This window comes from Diprion similis, chromosome 1, assembly GCF_021155765.1.
Source record: "Diprion similis isolate iyDipSimi1 chromosome 1, iyDipSimi1.1, whole genome shotgun sequence".
Classification (NCBI taxonomy): domain Eukaryota; kingdom Metazoa; phylum Arthropoda; class Insecta; order Hymenoptera; family Diprionidae; genus Diprion; species Diprion similis.
In genome coordinates this window covers 10442238-10463188 of record NC_060105.1, presented here as the reverse complement: position 1 = coordinate 10463188, position 20951 = coordinate 10442238, and the positions used below count along the sequence as shown (strand labels likewise).

General features: G+C 37.8%; 2 protein-coding genes across 2 annotated transcripts in view; one reads left to right on the top strand and one right to left on the bottom strand.

Moving 5' to 3' along the window:
• Positions 1–20299, bottom strand: part of LOC124405358 (mannosyl-oligosaccharide 1,2-alpha-mannosidase IA) — a 251366-nt gene extending 231067 nt beyond the window's left edge. Inside the window, exons 1-2 of the mRNA XM_046880191.1 lie at positions 19639–20299; positions 17145–17381 (exon numbers count right to left, since the gene is read on the bottom strand). Of these exons, the coding sequence (XP_046736147.1) occupies positions 17145–17381; positions 19639–20004 (603 nt within the window). The 5' untranslated portion in view covers positions 20005–20299. The remainder of the gene's footprint in view (positions 1–17144; positions 17382–19638) is intronic.
• On the top strand, positions 4654–7546 carry LOC124405378 (juvenile hormone esterase-like). Its single transcript, XM_046880226.1, has 7 exons — positions 4654–4938; positions 5169–5313; positions 5429–5774; positions 5974–6336; positions 6740–6900; positions 6972–7282; positions 7367–7546. The coding sequence occupies exons 1-7, from the start codon at positions 4724–4726 to the stop codon at positions 7539–7541; spliced, it is 1716 nt and encodes a 571-aa protein (XP_046736182.1). The 5' UTR covers positions 4654–4723; the 3' UTR covers positions 7542–7546.
• Positions 20300–20951: the final 652 nt, after the last annotated feature.

The window sequence follows — 20951 nt, the reverse complement described above, 5'->3', positions numbered from 1 at the left end:
TATTTTCCACCCGATACTCGACTGAAACGTTTTCCTCCTGAAGCCGCTGTGAGACGGTAAAAGCGTGGGTGGTTTATATCGAGGTTTATATAAACGACGACAGGTGACGACGTTCGGGAGAGTGACGATGACAGAGGATATTTTAGATCGACGGGGGAAAGAGAATTCGAATTTTTCCACTCCGAACATACCCATACACAAGTTGTTGTAAAAGGGCGTGTAACATTGTGCACACGGAGTTGCGGATAAACCTGAGGATAAGGCGTGTGGATATCGAAAAAGCAGGACATGTGTTATCCGTAGGATCTTGACGAGGATCGGAGCTCAGATGTTTACACATATATATATTCGTACAGTTGAAACTAAGCCTCGATACATAAAACTTTGCGCTTCACGTAAAACGTCGAACTCTATAAATCATCGGAAATAATTAATCGATATTATTTTTAGCTGGATTGACGGAAAGAAAGGACTGCAGTGTATTTAAACCGAGAGGTTAATCACTCGTGGGATTTAATTTACAGCCGATTTCATGATTACACATGGTTTCAAAAGACTTCGGGGATTTCAAATGATTTTCAAAGATTACTTAAAATTTCAGAGCTTTTCAAAAGATTACAAGAGACTTCAGATGATTTTTAATATTTCCAATATTTCAACATTTATAAAGGATTACAAAACATTTTCACAGATTACAAAGATTTCAAGGCTTCGAAGGATTTCAAGAGATTCAAAGGATTTCACAAGTGTTCGTAAGATTTCAAGAGACTTCAAACGATTTCCGTGGATTTTAAGATATTTCAGCGAATTTGATAAGATTTCAAGAGATTTCACAAGATCAGGTGGTCAGTTTTGCAAACAGTTAATTTTTTCGATTCATTTTTAATATTGATTCATTTTACGTCTTATTTAGTTCTGTTATATGTTTACGTTCCTTGTCGTCTTTATTGCTGCACGAGGAGAAAATTTTTACTAGCAAGGCACTAACTTTGCTACGCAATATTCTGGAGAATTTACTTTTATGTACCGTCGATGAAGTTTCAATCGATTTCGTTCAAATATGTACATAAGATCTTAAATATACTACTTCAGTTGAATGCATGGTCCGAATATTTTCCCATTCTCGACTAAAATCCATCAAACAGCATTAAATCTATTCATTAAATGAATTGCAGTTCAAAGAGAAACAAAACTTAACATCGCACGAGAATATTTTCACTGTATGAATATTAATTTATATTATCAACGAATATTTAAACGTGATTAAACAAATTGAAGGAAAATAAAAAATGATTAGTCAAAGAGTTGGTAGTCTATCGAACTCAATTGTACACGTATACCATGACCATTCATATCGAGTAAAAAGTAGTTTTTCTATGAAAAAACATTTCGCATACAGAGTTTTATTCATTTATGTGAAACCAGCGGTCGTGTAGCGTGGAAATGCGGGGAAACTCGTACCCTTTAAGCAGAAATACTGAACGGATCCAACTATAGGGCGTGGATTTTCTCTTTCCGCGTGATGCTGGTAAAATGAATGAGAGAAGAAAGAGGGCAAAAAAAAGGATTGGAAATAGAGCTTTGAAGAAAACCTTTTGAAGGGATTTTCATACTCGTGCATGCCTATAACATTACGCAACATCCCTCCGATGGCTTTTCATTTACTGAAAGACAAACTCGAATATGATTAATTAATAAAGCAAGTCAAATTAAGAGCTTTGACTTATTTTTCAATATTATTTACTGACTGGCGTGTAGTAACTTTAGGATGAAAAAATAAATCGTTGAAGGAAAGAAAGTGAAACGGTAAATTATATATATATATATATAAAGAATGAAGTTTATCTTCCGAAAATTAGTAAAGACTTCATTTTTTTCCAATTAAGAAAATATTTTATTTCGATTTAAACTCACGAGGGTCGAATTTTTTATACATTTCGAGTCTTTGCTTCACCATTTTTTTTATATCAATCCTTTTTCGTTCAATTTCAGTCCCCGATAAACGTTTAATCGATGAAACCTAATAAATAACCAGCAACTTTTATTCCTCCAACCGCTGGATAAGCGTCTTAAAATCGTCATATAGGTGGACATAAATCAGAATTAAATATGACTACATAAATTTAAAAGTGTTTCCGAATTGTCCTGCATTATTTCAATCCCTTTTTTAACAAATTCATCGTTATACACACCGGAATATGTATATATAGGCAAAAATATAGTTCAACAAAGCGCAAATTTTTATCGCTGACAAGAAATAAACGGGGGTTGAAAAAAAAAAGTCGATATTGAAAGAACAAAACGTTTTAAAAACGATAAAAAAAAAAAGAAATGTACGTGTTTTTCGCACGACATGATTCCGGAAGCGACAGAATGTTAAATAGATTTGCCAACGACGAGCTGAACGAACGAAAAATAAAAAAAAATGAATAATACCACTGGCTGTGGAAAAAAATCATTTAAATTTTGAATAATCGGTTTTGTTTTTAAATTGTTTTTATCATACGCCCTGCAGGAGCAGAGCGATGCTGGATGGCGGCGCCAGGACGTGACCGGATATACGGCGAACCGCAGGAAGGAACTGTGCAGTGTGAAAAAGTAAAAACGAAAAACAGGCCAACGGTATAAAATTACAATAGCGGCAGAACAACGACAGGCTGCAGCTCACTCCATACACAATGCACGCAGCCTCTGAACAGCGACTAAAAACTCGGGTCATAATTGGCGGAAGTGGTCGCACCTTTGCGGGCTCTAATAACCTCACAGACTTGACTCGTCTTCTCATTTCATACACCAACTTTGTACGAGCTGAAAGGCGTAAAATTAATCAGGAGGGACAAAAAAAAATTATATAAAATTTAGAAAACACTTATTACTATACGAAGTCTTATGAAATTGACAAACTAAGTAGATATAACTAAAATGAAAATTCATATCCTTGGATGGCTGAATTGATAATTGAAGATGAATTTATGTAAACTGATAAGGAATTTAATATATAATTCAATATTGTATTTGAGGTATAATTTTCACTTTTATACACATTTCCTGAAACAATCTTGTTTCCCTGCTTTTTTTAGTGTACAAATTTATCACTATTTAATATTTCACGTTTTAATGACGAACGACATGTTTCGACGAACAGGATTTATCTTTTTCAGTTCCATTGTTTTTTTGTTTTACCTAGAGAGAACCAGTTTACGCTATTTTATTTAACTATACTGTTTGTACCAGAAGTTCTCGAAGTTATAAGCATATAATTAACCTGTCTGATTAGCAGTAGTGCATATATAATATATGGCACAACGACTCAGAGTAACCCTTCGATTCAGACGAGAGTTTGACTGGATTTTTGGAAAAGTGTGCGGAGCTTATATATATATTATATGTGTGTATATATAAAGACGTGGACAACGCCAAGCCTCAGTAAGACACAAGCCTTCACCGAGTACACCCAAAAAGTTACCCACGCATCAAAGAGAAAGAAAAAAAAAGAGAGAGAAAGAAAGAGAGAGAGAGAGAGAGGAGAACGGAGGAACGATACTTCGAGATTTCTAGGGTAAGTCCACCGTACTCCCTGACGATATTCCACCCCTCTTGGAACAGATCTGCCATCCCTCAATCACACGAACGACCCTAGTTTTGAGTCGACTTAAGAATAATTATCACAACCACGTAAAATAAAAAAGTGTTTGTTCCGACAGAATAGAGGACCATACCAGATACGTTTTTGGACTTTAGGTTTTTGGTTATAAAAGAAAAAAAGAAAAGAAAGAAAACAAAATAGGGGGAGGGGGGAGTGATGAAGCAATTCTGACAGTAGATTCGAATTTAGCGTATCCAAAAACATATATAAGTATGACTGTATTAGCTGTAAATTTCACGTTGGGGAAAAATATAGAGACACAAAGTTTTACGTCCAACTTCAGGGATCTCATTTTTCTCGCACTTGTCTCTTATAGTTCCATCATCTGATCTGCGATTTACTTAAGCTCGTTCCGTGTTCTCTCGTCTCAGTATATTAATTCATCAAGATCTTTCAATAACGTTTAATAAACAAGTGCGGAGTATTATGAGTCAGCTAATTTAAGTGTGCCTATTCAAATGTCATCTCCGCAAACACTTGAAGCAATTGAAAAATCTACCTTTTGAGGCAACAAGGAGCTTAAAATACATTTCTCCATTAGTTACGGAATTTTTGTTCAGAGGGATAAATATTAATGCAATGCAAATACTTATAACTTGAAGCCGCGATGTAATTCACATGTATGTTTAATACCAGTTTAAAGACCATATTTCATACGCGCGGATCTGATAATGACACGTGTGTTTTTAGATCAGCTCAAAGCATATGAATTATAAATAAAAGTCAAACTAATAGAACTGATTAAAACCGAATAAAATGAAACCGTTAAATAAATTTAAAAAACAATAAATAGTAAATACAATACAGAGTACTTTGGCACGTGCCATTGTGGGGACAGTCATTTGGAAGAAGAAGAAGAAGAAGAAGAAGAAGAAGAAGAAGAAGAAGAAGAGGAAATAACATTACTCATTTTGAAATCAATACCGATAATTAATATACTCAAAGTCTAATAGTGATGAAATATCTGAATTTGATGTATCAAGCTGACAACATCTGGTTCATGACGTGAATTGACACGCTCCTTTGTTTTATATTAGATTCAAGTGTGCTGGCGTTGAAGCAGAACGCTAAAAGACGATGTTATCACACTGCCTAAAAAGAGATTTCGTCCTACTTCTATTCCTGGCAATTTTCTTCTCTACAAACTATGCTTCGGCAAGGAAACGAAATCAACCTGAAGTTAAAATTTGTCAAGGAATCCTGCGAGGAAAAATACTAATAACGCAGAGTAAACGACGTGTGTCAGCTTTCCTGGGAATTCCTTATGCACAACCACCAACTGGAAATCTTCGGTTTGTAGAATGTGAAATTCAATAAATATATGTACCCTAGGGTGGTCCATGTATGAATGCTTATTGTGAGAATATTTAACCGAAACACCCTAACTAAGGACCACCCAAATGTACCCATCATTCTGTATCCAAAATATTGATACCATAGCATGAACAGTCGAGCAGAACATGATTTCAGCTCATTTCAGGAGCAGATTCAGATAAATTTTTGATACTTTTTTCCATCGTAGCTTCGCAAATCCAGTGCCTGCTTATGGTTGGAACGGGATTCGAAACGCTAGTGTCGATTCGAATAAATGCCCTCAAGTCTCATCGTCAAGCCACGAGCTAACGGGGGATGAGGATTGCTTGTATCTGAATGTGTACACGCCGCGGGTGATTATGGATTTGAAATAACGTAGCTCATCACTCTTTCATGGCGATAAAAATATCATGTAAACAAAGTCGATAAATAAGGTGAATCAGTTTAACGAAGTGATTGTACATTCAGCTTCCCAAGAGGGCAATATCACGACTACTTCCGGTGATGGTATTCATTCACGGTGGATCATTTATCGTCGGTAGCGATAGTTCATCGGTTTTCGGCCCGGAATACCTCCTCGACAAAGATGTCGTTCTCGTAACCCTAAACTATCGTCTAGGACCACTAGGATATTTGAGCACCGGCGATACAGTGGCTTCCGGAAATTGGGGCTTGAAGGACCAGGTTCTGGCCTTGAAATGGGTTCAGAGTAATATCAACTCCTTTGGCGGCAATCCTGATCAGGTGACGCTGTTTGGACAAAGTGCAGGCGCGAATTCGGTTCATCTTCTGACAATGATGGAAATCACGATTGGTAATAACAAATTCAGTCTAAACTCAAATACAAAAGTTGCTTCTAGTGAGGTTTCGTTTTTTTGTAACGGGTCTTCGGTCAAATTATAACGAGTCAAGGCCTAGATCCTTCGTGATAAAGTCTGACTCATACATTTTGAAGTGCAGCACATTTACTCTCCTTTTTAAAATATTGTAATACTCATTTTCTGCTTCTGCAGGGCTTTTCCACAGATATATAACGCAAAGTGGATCCGCCCTTGCAGCATGGGCTTATAGACCAAGTGGCCCTTATGCTAGACAAGCATTTGACCTCGGTGAACATGTTGGCTGTTCCAATACATCAACGGATTCCCTGATTAAATGCTTGCGGACAGTCGATGTTTCGAATATTATAAATTCTTACTCGAGATTCAATATTTGGCAATCATTCCCGATAGTAGTATGGGGCCCAACTGATGAGCCAAATTTTGATGGTGCCATTCTCACTGACAGTCCTCAAAATTTAATTCGCAATGGTCGGGTTCAAGATTTGCCTTGGATGTTAGGAGTTTGCCAAGATGAAGGATTATTTCTGACTATACGTAAGTAGGTACACGTAGCTATCACTGATCAATTGAATGTCTTGACTGTTTTTGGATCTTTCAATATCTGAATTTGACCACGAGCGAATAAATTATTGATACTTAATTGAGTTTATCCAAGTGAGTTGATTGAATTAAAAAAAATGTTTTTTTGAGTGTCCATTAATGATTTATTACCAACTTCTGAAATCATGTGTCGATTGAGAACTTAACGTGATTTCTGATGACATATGTATGTATTCAAAAGCTTGGGCGTTTTTTTTGTGCCTTTCATTTGGTAATAAATTGATAAATTGTAGCAACTATTTATGACATACTTCAAGGTGATATTCAATTAGAAGTGATCACGAGATCTGCTTCGTTTTTCAAGCTACTATTAAACTTCTTTTTACATTGCTATCAGCTTTTCGTGAAAATGTGACACTACTTGATGACTTTCTGGCAAATTTCGACCGCATCTTACCTACTTTGTTAAACTGGAACTATTTACCGGGGTCGGGATCCGCTTGGATTGAACACATCAAGTCATACTACTTCAAAAATTTCGAAGGCGACAAAGACATGGTATGTAGCATGGATATTGCAATTGCAAAAAAATTTTGAATATCAAAAATGATAACTCTGTTATTTGGCAGATACTCACAGACCTAACAGTTCTTGCGAGTGACGCTTATGTCCACTATCCGATTTATGATGCACTCCGACAACAGTTTGCAACGGCTGTGAATCCGCAATATTTTTACAATTTCGATTATCGTGGTGCATTAAGCTCGTCGTACACGTATGGCGATACTACGACGAACTACGGCGTGCCGCACGGTGAGGAACTTATATACCTGTTCCCAGAAACAGCAAGATTTTCAAGTTTCAACAAAACTCGAAGCAAGAAAGATTACAAAATGGTCAACATTATGGTGGATTTGTGGACGTCTTTTGCTATCCAAGGGTGAGCTAGTTTGGCTATTAAATATGAGAGTAAATGTGTCACTGGCATTCATTTCGAAACCTCAAGTCAATAACATATTTCCAGGAAACCCACGACTCGGGTTTTTGATAAGAACATGAAATGGGAACCATTTTCAATCACGGAGGACAACAACCTTCACATCGGAAATAAATCCGATCTCGCACTCACCGTTGAATATTTCTATTTCAAAAGACGTCTGCAGTTTTGGGATGAGTTAAAAGCTAAGATACCGTTATAATCAGTGCGCTGTTCAATGGAATCTTGGAACGCATAATCAGTACTTTGCTTCAAATTGGCAAGTTTTTTTCATTTTATTAAAATCACTCGAGTTATTGTAATAAAATGATGAATGAATAAAAAATTGTTGTACAATATTGTTCGGTCCTCATGCAAAAGAATGAGTTTATTTATCCCTCTTCTCTTATCACCTCGACAGTTTTGTGATCCATCAAGATTAATTATCATCAATATTGTGGTAAAAAGAAAGGTGTCCTGAACGAGTTATCAACACCCAACCCAAAACACTAGACCTCGAAAGGCGTTTTCATGGATTTCTCTACAAATATCTTGCGTCCGATAAAATATCGACTTGGTTTTTGCTTATGGAATTTTTAGTGTGACAAACAATAATGTGTTCTACACTGATAATTCATGAGGCACGATGCGATCTAGGAAGTAGCTATCGGTGTTCCGCACGTTATTCAATCAGGTAGTCATACCTGAGACTAATCTTACGATTTTATCACATCACACTTCAAGTGAAAGAATTTTCAGCTCATGATTGGAACGACATTCAAAATGAACTTCGTGTAATAACAATTTTCTGTAGTATAACAAAACGGTCAAATATATCGAAAATTAAAAGAGTTACCCCAGAAAATTGGCCGAGTTGGCAGAGAACGCCTCATACATAACATGCCTATGTAATGATTTCGCTGAGTGTAGGCGGTGTAGTAGGAAGTGGTTACAGCTACTGTTTATGGACGTAGCTAATTTCCTCGCCACGCGAACGCGATATATATATATATATATATATATATATATATATATATATATATAGACGTTTGAATAAGTGCGTGTTTACGTCAGTTGGATCCATTATTAGTGCCGCAATATATAGCGATCAGTATTGTGGAATAAAAAATCATTTATGCACTGCGCGGATAAACGTTTCCAATTTTTATAAAACTCCAGAGAAGCGGTATGCATGTAATTATGGAAGCAAGTTTAATGATACAAGGAAAAGATGTGTACTTCTACACAAGAACAGAATTCCTTGAGACTAGCGGAATTTCTAATCATAATCATATTGCAAGTGATGGCAAATTTCCTGTCAAGGCTGTGGCTCATACCACCGAAGTGTAATTTTAAAGCACTCGTCGATACGAGATCGATTTCCTCAACCGCTTTGGCATTCAAGTTTATAAAACGTCCGCCATCAGAGTTTCTTAAAGCGATTTCTTACGTGCCAATAACTAAGGAATACATCATAGCAAGGTTCGGCCATAATTCCATCACTTTGCACTCTCAAAACCAAATTTTATTATGATGATGAATTCAGTAACGTTACTGTAAAGTAACTTCGCATCTTGAGAAATGTCCGAGATTTAGTAAGCCATTGCAAACAAAATATCCTTCAATTTTGAAGAGCCAACTCCTTGAAAGTCATTTTTAAATTTTCAAATAATGTTGATTTTTTAGCCTGAGGTTTCGATACGTTGACGTTACTAACTTCAGACTAATACTTCATTCACTTCTGGGGAGTTTCTTACTGGATCTTGTTAGCAATAACTTAATCAATTTGTTCATCAAGGTTCATCGACTGGAACTTCAAGTACACGATTTCGCAGATTTGTCGATGACCTGTCGAATAACGCGAGCGCAGGATTGGATAATCAAAAATCACAGCAAGTGACCACAGTAATAGTCTAAAGCGTCTTTTCACCTTCGATACGTATAAAAGTGAAAAGTGTTGCTCCGAAAGCCGAACCTCGACTCTCGCATCCTCTTCCTTGGCAATAGCAAAAACGGAACACAAACGAAAGGGAAGTTTTCCCTTGTAAGTAAAACATCTTGTGACTCAAACCCAGACTTCCACCTTGCACCCACACTGAGATACAGTGCAGGTTGTGCACGTGATGTTGTATACCTAAGGTAAAAGCGATGATCGGGGTGGTGCAGGAAGAAGGGTGCCGTGGGAAAGTAACACTCGGTGGCTGATCCCCGTTGAGTAAGAAGGGCCCGCCGCCCTTCAATGGGGTGGAAATTGTGCGTCAGTGTCACACCGCGGCACGCATAAATCATGAGAGAGAGAGAGAGAGAGAGAAGGAGAGAGATGAAGAGATAGATGGAGACTTGATGCGTGGCAAGACGCCAAAGTGACGTGCTGCCGATACTCTAACACCTACGGAACATACTGTCTGAACATTTCACAGCAAAGAGCACGACCCTCGTGGCAAGAACTGAGTTAGCCAATCGACGTCAAGGATGAAAAATGTCGAAGCAATAAAAATTTCAAAATTTCATACATTGAGCAGTTGAACGGCAGTTAAGGTGGGGGTGAAAATTGTCACAAAGAGGAGAATCTAGATTTTATCTTCATTTACGGTTCTACATGCTGTTGAATTTTTCATATTATTATACAATCCGCGTTACAATTTTTAGTATGATACGAGTGATGCATGGAACTCTGAATATAATGATTAATCTGAATTTTATCAGTTTGGAACTTTACGCCGCACTACGCTTTGGTTTTTGATATGATTATACTTGAATGATATTCGAAAAAAACAAGTTTCTTTAGATTGAAAATCAGATTTTCATAGGGGATATGATTTTTTTCTAAAACAGCCTAACATAACAACCCTTAACGGTGAGAGAATCGTGATCTTCACTCAATGTTTTCAATCAGGAAGCCAAAATTTGTGCAGACACGAAAATGGAAAAAAAAAAAAAAACACTAAAAGAGAGCATAATTTCGGAATCAATAGATTTTCTCTATCATTATCAATCACGCAAATTCACACATTCCAAGCGAAACTGTCAATCTTTCTACTCGGTAATAAAACTGTAATAACAATATTAATAATTATATTAAAGTCCGCGGGGATTTTCGCACAGAATCACGTGAAGTGTGCTTGCCAAACTGATTGCGATTCGTTTGTCAACTATTGTGCAAATGCCTCGTCATCGCACCCGCGGGACAATCGGACGTTAGTTTCGCTCCGTTCGTACAGAAAACGAAAACTACAACTACGCGCATTGTCAAGCGCATTTACCGATTAACAACTTGTTTGCCAGGCGGCTGAAAAGCACTGCTTCTGTGAATACGTGAAATATATAAATTCAGGATATATCACAACTTCATCACAATGTTATAGAAAATAAATATATCCTGAGAATGAGGCAATCAACGCGTTAAAAAATTCAGTTGATACCACCAGCCTGATGACAGTTGATAGCAGTCCAAAAATTGATGGTTTAAATAGTAGAATGTCAAAGATCTCAAGATTCAGCATCGCCATTTTTCAATGGAAATAACAAATCTCACTTCTGTAATTTTGTATCCTAATTATAATTTGACTTTTTTATTATTCTTTCGTTCAAAAGTAGTTTGGAATCAATTTCAGGAAACATCGTAACAATTAATAGGAACTGATTTTCAAACGATTCAACTAAAAAGAAAATGAATTTAGAATAATCTTCACTTGATCAATGCGAAAGAAGTTGACCGATAACAAATTGAACCCGATTACAAATAATGAAAATTTGTCTTAGCGCTGGTTTGAAATAGTCTAAAATCGATGTAAAAAAATTACATTTTAAAAATTACCTGCTTGCATGTTCAGCGACAATTAACTTGCGTATCTGCAACATCCGTCATAAATTGATCGATAATATAGATAGAGTACGAAAATTTTTAAACATAGGATGTTAAAACTTGCATAGCAACGTAGTTTTTTCCAAGTAAAAAAAATTAATTTTGGAAGTTAACTTGGAGGTACCAAAGTGCTTAGTTATAAAAATAAAGCCCACGCCATCGTCCGCAAATAGCACCTTCGAAACCATCAATTTCGCATCTCGGAAACTTTTTTAATACCATCACAGCTTGGAAAGTTTTCGAAAGCATGGGTTATATAAACTGTATCAGAGTCTGAAACAACTTCAAATAATGGTTCCACTCTGTGCGGATTATGCACACACGCAAGTCCATATTATAACGTAGACAGAGTTGGGTGGTGAATTCATTGTCTGTAAAGACTATTATAATGTTATAGGCAGAGAGTAGGTATATATATGTATGTATATACATATATATATATATAATATTCAGTCCAACCATCCATAGAATTCTGCCGGTTTTACTGATAAGAGTAAATCAGTGACATATTATCGTCCCTGAATGAGAAGCTGCTCTCATCTCGTGGGCGGCGCGCGTTATACCCACACATTTAAACGCTATCTGCAAAGACGTCTGTCTGTCTGTCTGTCTGTCTGTCTGTCTGTCTGCCTGCCGATGCGATACCATAACCCGGATTTCACTCTCTCTTCAGCTTCCGTGTTGATTAGAACTTTGTGTCTGATCGTGAAACCAGCTCGACGCGAATAAGCTGAATTTCAAAATGTTCTGCAGATGAGAAGGAGAAAACTGAACGTTAGATTTATCAACGTATTGTGAATCCAGATTGGATAGTTCTTCAATTATTTTTACAGCGTTGTAAGTGTAATTAATGGAATTACTATATATCCCATTATTTTTAAAGTGCAATGGGTCGAAACACTTTAAACTCAAATCGAAATGATGTAAAAAATTTCTGCTTATCGTTTATTCTATCCTGATTAGATTTTACGTTATAATAATAAATGCGTAATGAATATATATAACACTTTGGATGGAATCAGTCTTCTGCAGGCTTCCAGGGTAGCAAAAACCAAAATGAATACCGGAGATAAGGGTAAAAAAGTGAAGCCGAGTGTTAAATGCGTCGACGATGATTTGAACCGGGCATCATAAATGGGGTTGAAGGTTATCCAAATAAAACGAGGATTGAAGCCCAGGAAAACCCGCTGCGGTGAGTGAGTGTCGCTCATACAGAGACACGATACTTGGAACGTTTGAAACGATGCTAATGACTCGGTTAATAATTGCTCAATGGTATGAAAAATCCGGTTCAAGTTTGCAGCTATGTGTGTTGCACAGCTTTTACTTACGCGATATAGTGTATATATATAAATATATATTAAGGTGGCGCAAAAAAACCGACAATTTTTTTTTTTAGTAACAATATATCACAGGTTTCGCTGTTAGAACTATCCTACTTTCAAGCAATGAAATGAGGACTTTTGTTGCTAAAAAAATATGATCGATTTGCTGAAAAACTTTTTGTCTGCTATATCTTTCCCGTATCTTATTCTATTTCCGAGTACTTTTGCCTGAAAGTTTACTTCATCCGAAGAACTGTGGCAAACTGTGACTGTATAGTGAAAAAAGTTTCTCTACAGTAGCATAGAAACAGAGGGAGAATTGATTCCCCTTTCCTATTACCGCTTACTTACAAAGCCTGATGCAACGATGTTTCAACGGAACGCACAATCCCTTCTTCTCCATTACTCGTTATACTCGATCCGAGCAAGTAAAAATCATCCTGCCTTAAGGCTGATCGTCGGCATCGGCTGCGTGACGATCGAGAATGAAATCAGCGTTAAAATCCACGGCTATAATAAAGATCGAAGGCCGGGTATACATTGGCTGCAAAGGATCATCAACCCCACGTCGATCGATGAGGAAGAGAGGGAGGTGCTTTCCGCCGAAACGAATTGGCCAAATGAATAAAAGCGCACCTCAGCCCTTGTCGTCCTCGGATTTCGCTGATGCTGCGACGGACCCTGAAGCGATTCGCGGCTACACGCACGCAATGGTACCACCATCATCACCAGAAGATCGCGGACTCGGTTGGTAAAGAGATGATCTTCATCTCCCCCTACAATGCATCGTCTTCTTCTTCTTCTTCCCCGATTCTTCGCCAGAGATAAGCTTATTATTTTATGGACGCGGTATTAATGACGCAGATTCGCGAAACTCGCGCCCAAGGAGAGAAAAAAATAAATAAATAAAATATTGCCGTTTTTTAAATCACTCCTCGTACTAATCCGTCATCCATTTTATATATATCTACGGGATAACGGGTGAATCGGAAACGTCGACGTCACTTCCGACAAATTTTCCCGCATATCTTAAAAAATTCGTTGGTTAAAAAATTGCAACATTTGGGGTTGTTGTAGATAATTACGGATACAGAAATGAAAGGCTTGAATCTATATTTTATACGGAGGTATAACTTTTTTATAAACATGATAAAAATTACCTTATATATATATATCGTTACAAAGGGTGAAATCACCAATTTTTCCCCCCTTTCTAATGATCTAGTAGTGATCATAGAGAAAGGTACACGAGACTTTCGTGTTAAAAAAAAAAGTAAAGTTGCTACGCCAATCGTCATTATTGTAAAAATAATCCTGTTCTATTAATTCTGTAAGGCACCGTCCGTTTAATACTTTCTAGAAAATCTAGAATCTTCTTTGCATAAATCTATAGTATAAGAATACAAAAGAAGACAAGTAAATTTGATCTATAATATTGAGAATAAAAAGTGAAGTGAAGAAGAAGACGAAGTAATGAAAAAGAAGAAGGAAGACGATGAAGAAAAAAAAGGGCGTTAAACATCCGTCGTGTTTCCCATGAGTTCGACAAAAGGTTAACGATCCATCGGGGCTATTCAATTATTTAATCGTGATTTAAAATTGTAATTTAACAATTTGAAAATATGATATTAACGCTACGTGTGCCGGAGTGAGCTGGTCGGTATATGTACAGTAGGTTTATACATACACACGCGAATACATATCACACATATATATGTTGTATAACTATCTACACCTGTAGCAGGTAAATTGGTTTATGGTTATACATGCGTTTGCCCGATCACGCTAAATTTTATAGACGTATAAAGTCTATCACGAGTCTGTACAATATAGATATATAATTTCGCACGCACACGCGCACGCGCGTAGACACACACAAAGACAAAATAATATCACGCAACCACGCTGGAATAATAATGAAGAACGTAACCTCTGAACTTTGTCTTGCGAAATTTAATATCGAATAAGAAGTGATAGAACACGAAATAAGAATGAAAAAACTCAGCGTATGTATATATAATGAGCATAAAAATTTAGTTCCGTTATACTATAGAATGATTAACAATCCGTAGAGATTATTGGCATATTATATTATGCAACAGAAATCTATCGGTTACAGTGATTTTAAAAAATTCCATATTCATTTTACATTTAACTATTTATCACCTCCAAATTTTGGTGGTTCAATTTTTTTGTTTTTCTTAATCCATATTCTACAGAATTTAGAGAGTCAATTAGACCGGATTGAAAATATCCATAATAGCAAAATGTGACGATAATATATAAGAAGATCATACAATAAGAAGTTGATTTTTGATAAGAGGAAGTTTTTTGGTCTTCTAAATTTGTACAGAAATATTCACGTACAAATAACGTGAATATCAATACCAGGAAAAACGATCCGAACTTAGCAGTTCATAAAATTCAAGAAATGCAGTTTTTTTGAGGACTGCAAAAAAAGGAAATTCGAAGATTTCGCTGCTTTGCTTCTCAGCAACAGAGAGTCGAAACCTGCAGCGAAGCACAGCAGCAGCAGCAGCAGCAGCAACAACTATAAGCTAGATGATATATTTGGCACACGTCGCGTTCAGAGGACATTTGTGACTTTTGCCAACAACCCCGTAGAGCAAACCAACCAACATGTGCAGCTGTGCACAGCAGCGGTGTGGGGCGCAGTCTTACTGTATGTTACAGGGTAACGGTTAATCCGAGAATTTAATACTTTCACAATAAAATATCTCATCTCTATTAATATCTGTAATATATGCCGGAACACACGACATACTACCACGGAATTTCATTTGCAGCGGCGAGAAAGTACGAAAAGAGAGATGAAGGAGACGCCGCGCCGCTTCAAAGCTAAAGGAAAACGTGTGGAGAGTAAACGAGTAAAGCGATAAGAAGCGAAGAGAGGAAAGAAAGGAGGAAGATAAACACAAGAAGAATAACGACAAATTGATCCATTATTCAGCCTTTTCAAAGGTGCACCGTGTACATAGGATTCAATTGCAAAATCGACACTGGGGAAATGTGTTTTCTTTCAATTTAACCTTCTTTTCGATACTGCTCGTCTGGCACACGAAATGCTGCAGCAGGTATAACGATACACAGATTTGCGTCCTTTATCTCTCGGAGTTTCTCAATTTTCACTTCCAAATCAGTGTGTGCCTTTGCACGTATCGTTGTTCCATTGCAATTTCGCTGATATTGTTATAGTCGAAATGATATGACAAGTTGAATTTTTGAATAACAGTATAACGAACGAGGATGAAGTTAGTAACGTTACTGCGAACGATGCAAGTTTGAAAAAAATTTAGTCAACCATAGCAAACATACAAAGTCAAATTTGCTCTAAAATCTTTACGAAATTACATGCAACAATGAATGATTTTTCCATAGTTTTTCTACTGATGTATCGTTGCGTTAACCTTACTAACTTCATCCTCGTAAGAATGAATGGAAGGAAGTTGAATAAAATCAATTACAGATATATTCTCTCTCATTGATATAAAATGAGAACTTTTGAACTTGAAGTTTAATATATAATATAAATGAGATATATAAGATTTGGCAGATGATTATTGAATTTGGGAAGGTAGAAGACGTGCCACGTGTCTGGGGAGGCAGTGCAAAATACCTGCCGGTTTTCGTAATGAGAAATTCTGAGAAGTTCGACGACCCATGATGGACCAGCACACCAACAGTTCCGTGCATTGTACAATATATATATGTATGTATATATGTAGATAGGTGTATCCACGAAGTCGGAACACGTACTGGGATATTATATCACCGAATATTTATCGAGAGAGACTTTCGAACTAACGGATGCAAAGATAAGAAGGAATGGACGTCGATGTCTAATAGCCACGCGATGTCCAAGTTAGTATAACGTCGTCTAATAGACGGTATAAGCGTTTCACTCAAGGGACTCCGCCTTGGAAAACAAATATTTGATATTTCGAGGTGAAAACAAATATTCCTACATCATCGTATCGCTTTCTGCATATGTTCTTGCTTCGTAACGTTACTTTTTTTTTTCATTCCTTTCAGGTTCTTTACATCCCAATTATACACCATCAGACGGAAATGCTTAACACTCGACGACAAGTTGGCGTTTAGACCCATATTCGATATGTTTCTACTATGCGCCATATTTTTAATTCAAGTGATTCCGGTCTTCGCAAGTCTACATATTTTGGCCAAGAACCAGTTTCTTTAGCATCGATAGTCTTGTTTGATTCAATAAATTTCCCCCGAAAGTTTGTTTTATATCAATTTGCGCATAAGTGATCTGAGATACCGAAGTTGCAATTTTCGTGGGTCAAAAAAATCTTTTGAAACATTTCGGCTACCCTAGAAATGATGAACTAGAAATTTATAAGAATTTAAAACTCAAGATTTGATTAAACAAAATGAAATAAATATTTTTCTGAAAAAAAAACATAGATTCTTAGAGGATCACTTAAAGTTGATCTGAAAAATTAGCTTCGCGCAAAATTAAGTTCACCATAAAACTATCGTTTTTTGAAAATCAGCGCGAGAAAAGAGAGTTAAAAAAACATTCTTACGACGTATAATGTACATAAAATGGGGGGAGAAAATACGATTGTGCAGAAAGAATCGATGATCTTACCTCTTTAACTTTGTCGCGTCTCTGCCGGGTCACAGGATCCTTGTCTTCGCCACCGACGACGACTGGAAGTCTATCAGCTGGGGCAGGAGGCACAGTTTCCAGGAGAGGATCTTCCACACGACGATTTGTCCCAGGTATTAACGGCGAAGCACTACTAGTCACATACGCACGGGATTTACCGTCGATATCAGGTTTTTCCAGAGTTTTTTGGTGCTGATACTCCTCGTTTATTTTTGCCTACACAACATTCGTCAGTATCGAGGAAGATCGAAGTGACAAGAACGGAAGAAAAGGGGGAAAAACACGATCAAACCGTCACTCAAGCCGTTTAATTTCTTGCATGATCCAACAACGGATTTTAGGTTTAAAAAACTATTTCAAATCTCGTAAATTATTTGTTCCCGTTTTTTTTTTCATTTATGATTAATCGTTGTTTATTACTATAATCCTGCGTTGAAAACCGGTTGTATATAGGTGTTAAAAGAACAAGTACAGCTGTTCAAACGCATTAACAGTCATGTATGTATATATATATATATGTAAAGTAATCGCACAGTTTGAATCCGGTCCCGTCTCTATATTCGCTCAATTTGCAAAGGTCACGGTGCAACAGGTAACAAACAAAGTATTTTGAGCTGATACATGATAAGCTTGAATCGATATGATCTGCTTTGATTACACAATGCGTGATTTTATTTTTCATCTCGACAAATAAACTCGTAAGAGCGAACCATATATTAGAATCTCTCACTATCGTTGACTTCCTTGAAACTAAAGTAAATGCTTTGTGTACAATGAAAACTAGTTAAGAATAACAAAAAGTGAATGAAAACCAGTTTGAACATGAATTGGTAAAGATTGAAGTGTAATGGATCAAATCAATCGAGATTCCTCGTAAATCATTAGGAACAAATTGATAAAATTGATGGTGAAGGTAATCGGTACGAACGATAACAACAATGAAAAAGTTGCAACAAATATTATACGTATATTCAAAACCTCGAGGGCACTTTGAACTGCTCAAGATCAACATCGAAGCCGCGAATTCGACAACAAACATCTGCGAAGTACAGAACATAACAGGGAGTCACATGCAGGTCACGGATCAAGCCCGTGAATAAACAGTAAACTCTGTCCCAATACCGACTATAATCGACAGCCACGATATTGAAATCGTTAACATTATCGTAGTAAAACGTTGGAAAGAAATTCACAATTTTCAAGTTTCCAATGAATTTGAATCGGAAAGAGTTTTGTGTTTTATTTAGTTTGTTGAATTACCGACAATTCTATACAGTCGCGAAATAAGAATTTTCTCTCAACATGAATCGTCTCACAGTAAAGTAACTAACTTCAGACGATTAGATGCCCGCTTTTCGCGACCGAAAAGTAGGACTCACGTTTGTCGGAACGAACGAACGAACCAACCGGACGCAACACGTAAACCGTGGCCTGCGGCGTCATACGTATCTTATGTATAATATACACATGTAGGACATGCATACTTCCGTCTATGCCAAATACGTAGGTACGTATGCAGTATGTATGTATGTACGTGTTGCTTGCTCCGCGGCGCGATTGCAGCTGACTTCGCAGCAGTCCACAGGACAAAACTGTAGCACGTGTTTACCCTCCCGAGTAAACAAACAAAAGGGCGTGCGCGCCTGTTACAGATGTTATTGCGACGCTTGGCCGTTTGCTTGGAATGTTATGATCCCCGTTTGCCTTTAGTTGTGAAAGATCGTCGATGATGACGGAACTCGGGATCGTCAGGTTCATCTAGATTGGTTGCGAATCTGTGGTAAAATCGATTACTTATGGTCGTGCTTACTGCGACGCCGAAACACGAGGCAAGTTTCGTCGCGACGACCGTCTGGAGCACTCTGAAGTCGGACACGGACGAATTGACAACGATTCGGCGTTGCGACACATTCTCACGTCCGCTTGCGTGACGTATGATCTGCGTCGAGTAACCGTATATTCGCATTAACACGCTCGTCCGACTCTCGCGACGCGATGAGTCAACGAACGAACGTTTGGAAGAAACGAGTTTGAATCGCTTGATTCTGTCTAGATACTAACTCTCGGAGTTACAGCTATCGCATTGGATCACCGAATAAGTATATATGTATATGGAAAAAAAAACCATCAGACTGAAGTTAGTAACGTTGAGGTAACGAAATATTCGGAGTTCACTACGCTCACTACGTGGAAATTATTTAACGAGTTTAAAGTAGTCAAGTTTCTCAAAATATAAATATGTTTTGCCTCGATTACGGTTTACTGTGTTACAAAACAAAGCCTGAAAATGCGTGGCAACAATTATTCGAAATGTGAATCGTCGCGATAGCGTGACTAACTTCAGCCTAACAAACAAACGAGCATCGAACGCCGTTCGATTGTCAAATGTTCAAATCTGAAAAGGGGGGGAGGAGACGAGACGGCTTGAGCGACGGTTTTCGCGTTTTTTTAACATCAACTCGGGGTTCTTCACCTGGAGCTTTTCCTTGTCCTCGATAACGTGGATGTCGAGACCTCCGGGTTCGGCGTGTTTCACGATGGGAATAGCGTTTGGATGCGAAGACTCGTCGGCGTGTGGAGGAGCCGGAATAAGCAGCTCCGGTCCGGCCTTTTGCATGTGCTGATACACCTTGTAGACGCTGTTGACGGCGGCGCCGCCGGTCCCGTTCCGGAAGTCCGGAAGGAAGAAGAATGCGCCAAAGCACACGACCCCAAACGTCAAAAACACGAGCAGTATGAGATACTTTTCCCGCGGTCTAAAGGAGCGCCGGGCGAAGGAGGGAACCGGCACGCCGTTAACGAACCGTTGGTAGGTGGGCAACGACCCGGAGACCGTCATCGCGCAAACCTCGTGCCCCGATATCGAACCTCACTCAACGCACCACTCGCGATTTCACCTCCGGCGACAAAACACCACCCCGTGTGTTGTCAACTCTATCCGTCACACGCCATTACGGCATACTCAAGCACCACCTGTCTGTCAAAATCTCAGACTTCTCGTCCTGACGCGACGCCTGCGGCAACCTTCTGAACTTTCTTTCGCGTTGTGTCCGAGGATCCGCGTGTTCAAGTGCTGCCACCTCTCGATCGATCCCGGAGGTCCTCAAACGCCTGCTTTAGGGAGTGTCGACGACCAGCGCGGGAAACAGAAGGGCTAATCTTCACGGGCACTTTCGCAAGACGACACCACCGCTGCACGAGACGGCAACTCTTATCCTCGGATGGTAAGCTTGTACTTGTTTAACAAATTCACATTTTTTTTGTTGGTTAGAAAATGTAGTTTTAAAGCTTTGAGTTCACTTTATTGGAAAAGGAGGAAGAGTTGGTGAAGATAAAAAATTTTTGTCTTATACAAACTTGGATGTTTTTTTAACAAGTACAATCAGGGAATCAGAACTTCGCTACGTTTTATCAATCAGGATTCACCCGTTGAGTTTTATATTTTCAACTGATCTGAGGAAAGATTTGTAAAACATTTGTATTCCTGGGATTTATTTCTAGGCTCATCTGATTCTAACTGGTTGATTACGTCAGATCAATAACTCTTGGCAAACTTTTTTGAATTCACTGATTTCAGCATTAATCATGAAGATGTTGCTTTTACATAAAAAAAATTCTAATGTCAAATGCTCAACTATTGAGATATTATTATTTAAAAGATTTTTATTACCACCAATAGAATTTAATTTGTATTTTCTCTTCCACTTGTTGAAGATTCAAGTTTTTTTAAGATTTTCAAAGCATTAATTTTTCACTCCGCAACAAAGTGAGGCGAAAAGTGTGAAC

Excerpts from the sequence above, each read along its gene's own strand:
- LOC124405378 (XM_046880226.1), top strand. The coding sequence starts at position 4,724 with ATGTTATCACACTGCCTAAAAAGAGATTTCGTCCTACTTCTATTCCTG. Across the intron at positions 5,775-5,973 it reads AATGATGGAAATCACGATTG|GGCTTTTCCACAGATATATA; the intron begins GTAATAACAAAT and ends CTGCTTCTGCAG. Across the intron at positions 6,901-6,971 it reads TCGAAGGCGACAAAGACATG|ATACTCACAGACCTAACAGT; the intron begins GTATGTAGCATG and ends GTTATTTGGCAG.